This window comes from Myotis daubentonii, chromosome 6 (genome assembly GCF_963259705.1).
Source record: "Myotis daubentonii chromosome 6, mMyoDau2.1, whole genome shotgun sequence".
Lineage (NCBI taxonomy): Eukaryota > Metazoa > Chordata > Mammalia > Chiroptera > Vespertilionidae > Myotis > Myotis daubentonii.
In genome coordinates, this window is record NC_081845.1 from 64517467 (window position 1) to 64524685 (window position 7219).

The 7219-nt window shown below is 50.8% G+C and overlaps 1 protein-coding gene across 2 annotated transcripts; it reads right to left on the reverse strand.

The window, feature by feature from the left end:
• Positions 1 to 1199: 1199 nt before the first annotated feature.
• Positions 1200 to 3196, reverse strand: KHDC3L (KH domain containing 3 like, subcortical maternal complex member). 2 transcript variants are annotated; one of them, XM_059699632.1, is made up of 4 exons: positions 2945 to 3196; positions 2622 to 2801; positions 1561 to 2356; positions 1200 to 1526 (listed from the first exon to the last, which is right to left on the reverse strand). In XM_059699632.1, exons 1-4 carry the CDS (start codon positions 3111 to 3113, stop codon positions 1226 to 1228), a joined length of 1446 nt encoding a protein of 481 aa, XP_059555615.1. In that variant the 5' UTR covers positions 3114 to 3196; the 3' UTR covers positions 1200 to 1225. The 2 variants fall into 2 exon arrangements, with proteins under 2 accessions (XP_059555615.1, XP_059555616.1); XM_059699633.1 differs by having other exon boundaries at positions 1355 to 2356.
• Between the last annotated feature and the right edge of the window lie 4023 nt (positions 3197 to 7219).

Consider the following 7219-nt stretch of genomic DNA (forward strand, 5'->3'; position numbering starts at 1 on the left):
AGGCTCAGTTAAGGTAAAGGTTGACCTTGTCAGTGAAGATACCGGCCTAGGACATTAACTACCCACCATAACTGATGTTAGTTTAATTTCAGACCATTCTTTGTGGTTACTTTAGGTCTCTGAGTTTGCAAGACAGCCATGCAGGCCTTCCCTGAGCTTGTCAGGTTAGCAAATGGCCCCTTTCATCCACAGTGATCACCTATTAATGGTAACCAAAGGGCCTATGACAGACATACCACTGCCCTGATCTTTAAAGTGAAGTTCTCTTAAAATTTATTTCAAATCCTCAACTGAGGATATTTTTCCATTGACTTTTGTTTTTAGACTGTGGAAGGAGGGGGAGAGGAAGAGAAACATCGATGTGAGAGACATATCAATTGGTTGCCTCCCTCATGCACGCTGACCAGGGCCAGGAATCCGAGGTTGGTGCTCTTGACCAGAATTGAACCCCGGACCCTTCAGTCCGCAGGCCTAAGCTCTATCCACTCAGCGAAACTGGCTAGGACTTGGAAGTTTTTTTGTGTCTTAATTTTTAAAATGTTTATTTTAGAGAGGAAGGGTGAAGGAGAAAAACATCTGAGAGAAATAGCAATTGGCTGCTTCCTGTATGCCCACTCCTGGAGATAGAACCCCAAACCCAGGCTTGTGCACTGAAAGAATCCAATGGAACTGACCTAGGTGCATGGGAGGATGATCAGGCCCCTGAGCACAAATGAAAGTTTTCCTAACACTAAGATTGGTGCTTGCTCTTGTCTTTTAATCCCAGTGCCCAGCTGTTAACAGTTCGCTTCCGTCTAGCAGGCACCTGGTGTTGGAGCTGCCTGGAGCCAGAAGCCAAATCTGACAAAGTTGCTAATTATCGCTACAAGGGCATTCATAATGTATCAAATTAACATGTTACATACCTTAAATTTACATTGTATTTCAAACATCAATTTTAACCGTGAAAAGGGTGCCCCACTCCAGGTTTGGAGAGGTTTCCCAGTGAGGGCAGACTCCTTGGGCCAGAGGGGCTGCTCAGTGGGCAAAGCCAGGTGTGTGCGGTCAAGGAGCATGAGGGATGCACCTGTCTGCGACCTCTGGACGCTAGAATTCCAACAGGTCTCACCTGCTTGTAGACAGAAAGCAGCCTAGAGCTGATATTGCCTCCCCTTCTACCTGCCAAACAACAGACGGTAGGTAATGCAATTCTTTATTAAGGAAATTCGATTCTTTTGTTACAATTTTAGATTTGTGCTTGCAAACATTTAACATGGGGGTGGGGAGGGGAAACCAAGAACAACCCACACCACCCTTTCCTTTCCCCAGCTTCTGCTGCAGAACTTGGACCTAGAATAGGGCTCCAGAGAGGGGTTTTCACTTGAACCTTGCCTGGCTCGAGCTCCGGGCCCCGAAATGCCTTCATAACCTGGGAACCGGGCTCTAGGTAGTGTTGGGGGAGCTCTAGGTAGTGTAGGGGTCGCCACCTCCTAGACTGTGTTGGGGAACAGCTGGGTCGCCACCTCCCAGACAGCGTCGGGGGACCGCTGAGTCGCCTTCTCTTGGACAGCGTCGGGGGACCGCTGGGTCCCCATCTCCCGGACAGCGTCGGGGGACCGCTGGGTCGCCTTCTCCCGGACAGCGTCGGGGGACCGCTGGGTCGCCTTCTCCCGGACAGCGTCGGGGGACCGCTGGGTCGCCTTCTCCCGGACAGCGTCGGGGGACCGCTGGGTCGCCATCTCCCGGACAGCGTCGGGGGACCGCTGGGTCGCCATCTCCCGGACAGCGTCGGGGGACCGCTGGGTCGCCATCTCCCGGACAGCGTCGGGGGACCGCTGGGTCGCCTTCTCCCGGACAGCGTCGGGGGACCGCTGGGTCGCCTTCTCCCGGACAGCGTCGGGGGACCGCTGGGTCGTTTTCTCTTGCACAGTGTCGGGGGACCGCTGGGTCCCCTTCTCCCGGACAGCGTCGGGGGACCGCTGGGTCCCCTTCTCCCGGACAGCGTCGGGGGACCGCTGGGTCGCCTTCTCCCGGACAGCGTCGGGGGACCGCTGGGTCGCCTTCTCCCGGACAGCGTCGGGGGACCGCTGGGTCGCCTTCTCCCGGACAGCGTCGGGGGACCGCTGGGTCGCCTTCTCCCGGACAGCGTCGGGGGACCGCTGGGTCGCCTTCTCCCGGACAGCGTCGGGGGACCGCTGGGTCCCCTTCTCCTGGACAGCGTCGGGGGACCGCTGGGTCGCGGCCTCCCGAACTTTGTCGGGGGATCTCTGGCTTTTGACCACTCGGACTTTGTCGGGGGAGGCCTGGAGCATAGCCACCCGGACCGCAGCGGAGAAGCTGGGCAGCTCGGCCTGCTGGGCAGCGTTCTTCAGCGAACCTGGAAGAAAAGCAGGTGAAGAGGCCGCATCTGTGTCCCCATACTCTCCCCCCACAGGAGTCACCCGTGAGGGCTGCAGGGGTGGGGCGGGAATCTGAGAGCACGGGGTCCATTTGGGCTTCTAGATGCCTTGCAAAGAGGAAGCCCATTCCCGGAGGACTAAGAGGACGAGACCGCTGCCCGGCCACACCCAGGACGCATCAGGATCCCTCCCAAGTGAGCCAAGGTCTGCCCAGGCTTCCCCTTACCATTCCCGGCCCCCTACCTTGTGCCCGGAGTTGGCGGTGGTAGTGAGCCAAGTTCATGATCATCTTGGACACATCCTTTTGGTAAGAAGGCCGGCCAAAGATCAGGATCTCGGCCTCGCCTTCGGGATCCCACTGGTTAATGCGAAGCAGGGTCTGCGACACACACTCGACGTGCGGAATGTGCTCTCCGCCGGGGCCTGCACAGGAGGGAGAAAGGCCGTGAGGGGCGCACAGGAAGGGGAGGTGTCGGGAGGGGGAGAATTGCCAGGGCCACAGAGGAGGCTCGCCCCCAGGTGCGGTGAGGCGGGGTGATGGGAGCTGGGGAAAGGAGGCCACTCACCGAAGATCGCTTCCACCAGCCACGCCTCGAGGTGAACCATCTTCGGGCTCTTGAGATACTCAGTGTGGAACCAGTAGGGCTGCTTGGCGTTGTCGCCCAGCACCTGGAATGGCGCCCCTCCCCGCTGCTCTAGCTGCACGAGCGTGGGAAAGCGCTTGGTGGTGGCCATGCTGCGGCGGGATACGCAGACAGAGCCGGGGCAGATGCAAGTGGGCCTGGCTACGGCAGCGGCTCGTGGGCCCGGGCCTTCTTATAAGGGCCGTGGCAAGCTCCTCCCCAGCGCGCCCTGCTCATTGGATTCCAGGCCGAGCCGTCCGCAGCCGGCGTCGATCCGAGACGGCACAGGTGCGCTCTGTTGGCCGGGGGTTCCCACGGGGCCCGCCCCTCCCTCCTTCCCCGCTGCCCGCACTCGGGGAGGGAGAGGCGGAGCTCTAGCGTCAAAGGGGAGATCCAACAGCAGGACAATATCCGCAGAGAAGCAAACCGATATTTTCAGGGACCCGGGTGCTTTTCAGACAGTTCTAATGGGCCATTTTAGCATTCCTGAGGAGTTGGGATAACTTTCTAATGGAAAACTAATTAAATACACACACACCAAAAAAAAAAAAAAAAGAGCAAAAATTCAAAGGGTAAAATAGTAGTCAAGGGCTAAAGTCTCCCACTTCCTCCTGAACCCCTGACCAATAAGTTTCCTACCCAGAGCCAGCCCATTTCCAGTTTCTTCCTTAACCTGCCAGAGACAGCTGAACACAACCAACAGCAGGTGGTCCGTGTGGTTTGGACGTTAGAGGGGAGTCCCTTGAAATTTTTGATGTCTTAATTCTCTAACACAATTACATTTCCATTTCTCAATTTTTCTGCCCAGCTTAAAGCATTACTTATTACCTGCTACTCAGGAAGATGAAGTTATTTAGCTCTCACATCAGTAGTTGGGTATCATTCCCAGGCCCAGTGGGCTGAGACCCTCAGAATACAGGCTCATCCTTGAATCCTCCATGGAGATCTGTTGGCCAAAGAAGTGCATGAGAAGTTTGTGGGTATTTGACATGGTCCACAGTCTTGAGACCTAAGCAGAACATGCATTAGGAGCCAAAGAAAGGCAACATCAATTCAAAAGGTCACAGGATTGCCTTGGCTGGTTTGGCTCAATGGAGAGAGTGTCAGACTGGGGACTGAAGGGTCTCTGGTTCGATTTTGGTCAAAGGCACATGCCTTGGGGGGGGGGGGGGGCTCAGTTCCTGGGGGGATGGTGCAGGAGGCAGCCGATGAATGATTTTCATCATTGATGTTTCAATCTCTCCCTCTATGAAATCAATAAAAAATTTAAAAAAATAAATAAAAGAAACATGACTATAAAACAAAACAAAGGCCGAAACCGGTTTGGCTCAGTGGATAGAGCGTCGGCTTGCGGACTGAAAGGTCCCAGGTTCGATTCCGGTCAAGGGCATGTACCTGGGTTGCGGGCACATCCCCAGTAGGAGATGTGCAGGAGGCAGCTGATTGATGTTTCTCTCTGATTGATGTTTCTCTCTCATCGATGTTTCTGACTCTCTATCTCTCTCCCTTCCTCTCTGTAAAAAATCAATAAAAATATATTTTAAAAAAAAACAAAGATCACAGGATGGACTTATAAACTCCTGTGGCTAGGCATCAGAATTAGATGAATGTATAACTGAAACCCAAGGATCTGGGCTCCATGACTGCCTCCCCTGGAGCTATGGAGTCATTAACACAGCGACTATAAATTGAAATCTGAGGCCGAAACCGGTTTGGCTCAGTGGATAGAGCGTCGGCCTGCGGACTGAAGGGTCCCGGGTTCGATCCTGGTCAAGGGCATGTGCCTGGGTTGCGGGCACATCCCCAGTGGGAGATGTGCAGGAGGCAGCTGATCGATGTTTCTCTCTCATCGATGTTTCTGACTCTCTGTCTCTCTCCCTTTCTCTCTGTAAAAAATCAATAAAATATATTTAAAAAAAAAAATTGAAATCTGAGGTCCCATCGGATTTGAAGGATCAAATCCAGGAAGCATCTCCATGACAATCTCTAGTCTGAAATCTGTTTCTTCTACCAAAATGATAAAGGATGATAATATTTCCCCTTAGTTGACATAGGGATACTGCAGTTCTATGCATATTGCTGTCATTTGTGTGTGTGTGTGTGTGTGTGTGTGTGTGTGTAGATCTTTTACTTCCTTGAAGTTTCAGAATTGGGTATAGAAATATTTAAGAGAATTAAAACCATAGTATTAGTAATTATGTTAAAAAAGAATCTGTATTTAAATGAAATCCTAGACTATGAAAACTAATCTATAGTGATAGAAAGCAGGAAGTGATTGCCTGGGAAAGGGGATGGAAGGAGGAAGGGATTAGAAAGAGACACTAGGAAACTTGGGGATGATGGAAATATGCATTAGCTTGATTATAGTGAAGGTTCCACTGGATGTATCTATATGTCAAAATTGGTCAAATAGTACACATTTTAGTATAAGCAGTTTATTGTACTGTATTCTTCAAAGTGGCTAAAAAAGAAGGAATCCATATGCATGGTACTTTATTTTCCTGTAATATTTTAGATAACAACATATTAGAGAAATAGTTTTGTAATTCCAATTTGAAATATATAAGTAATTGATTTATATATGTGGGTTAAGATGAAATATTAGTTTATATGCAGTATTGGATTTCTGAAGAGAAATTCAGGTTCAACATATTAATAAATTGTATTTATTTGATTTATAGGAATTATTTGGTAATTGGGAAGTTATTTAAGGCTTAAAGTACCTTGCAATGCTCTTTACCATGTATGAGAATATTTAGTTAATTAAATTTGTCAGTGGAACCTGTGATATTTAGAGACCATTAAATGTAATTGTTAAAACTTTCTGCCTGGTTCAGTGGCTAGAGCATTGGCCTTCAGACTGAAGGGTCCCAGGTTCAATTCCAGTCAAGGGCACATGTCCAGGTTGTGGGCTCAATCCCCAGTGTGGGGCATGCAGGAGACAGTCCATTGATGATTCTCTCTCATCATTGATGTTTCTATCTCTCTCTCCCTCTCCCTTCCTCTCTGAAATCAATACAAATATATTAAAAAACAAAACTTTCTGCCTGGTCAGAGTGGCTCAGTTGGTTGAAGGTCATCCTGTGCATGGAAAGGTTGCCAAGGCACATACATGGGTTGCGGGGTTCCATCCCTGGTTGTATGGAAGGCAACCAATTGATGCACATCAATGTTTCTTTCTCTCTTTTCCTCTCTCTAAGCATGTCCTCAGGTGAGGGTTAAAAACACAAAAATCCAACTTTCTATGCTTATGAATGGGATAATAAGGTTTGAAAGTGAAACTTGGAAGCCTAAGAAAGAACTAAAGTTTTGGTTTTTATAATTTTCAGGAAAGAAAAGATGACTTTTCAAATAAGCCATGGTCATAATAGCCAGCTGAGGGATTATTAGATAGAAGTTCCCAGAAGGTGGCCTTGGGAAGACCCAGCTTCATCTCCATCTGTGAAGCCCTAAAACATTGAAATCATACCCTCATTGGGTGAACCCCGTACACTGCTTCAAGCAATATATTTTAAAAAATAAATAAACCAGTTTATTTAGAGCCAGAGATCTGGACCATACGGTGCGGTTCTAGTGGCCAGGCAGAGCCAGATGAGCTTCGAAATAGCAGACTCAAAATGTCCAGGCCCAGGGGCTTCAAGGAACTGGAACAGTGGGAGCACTTTAGAGTCCCTTTACGATCATGAATTTCTAAAATCTCGTTTCCTCTTTGTTAAGTGACAGGAATGACTCCTGAGGTCCCAGAATTCACACTTGTGATGTGAAGACCCAGGATCCAACCCTCAGAGAAGGAAACGGACCCTCCTTTGGAACGTGGAAGGCCGAAAGAAAGGCTGAAACTCGATTGGCAGCTCCCGGGTGGTTCTCGCACCCTTAAACCTGGATTTCCACTTTCTGGGGTTCAGGCCCAACCACTCGTTCCTGGGGCACGAGTAGCGCCTTTGCCCCGCGAACTTCCAAGGCCCAGGGTTTCTGGTGCGGAAGAGTCAATCAGGTGGAAACCCTTGTAACCTTGTGACCTTGCGGACAGCTGGGCCCACCAGCGCCCGGGAAGGTTCAGGAGGTCACCTCCTAGATCCCAGTGCAGGCAGGAGGCGGGGCGAGCAGGGCGATGTGAGCCCCGGATTGGGCCTCCAGGTGGGCTCTTCCGGGGCGGGGCCTGTCCGGGGCGGGGCCTGGCTGGAGGCGGGCCCTGGCTGGGGGCGGGGCCTGCCCGAG

Coding starts and splice junctions, on each gene's coding strand:
- KHDC3L (XM_059699632.1), bottom strand. CDS start 3,113: ATGGCCACCACCAAGCGCTTTCCCACGCTCGTGCAGCTAGAGCAGCGG. Junction 2,802..2,944: donor GCTGGTGGAAGCGATCTTCG/GTGAGTGGCCTC, acceptor CCTCCTGTGCAG/GCCCCGGCGGAGAGCACATT. Junction 1,527..1,560: donor CGGGAGATGGGGACCCAGCG/GTCCCCCGACGC, acceptor AAGGCGACTCAG/CGGTCCCCCGACGCTGTCTG.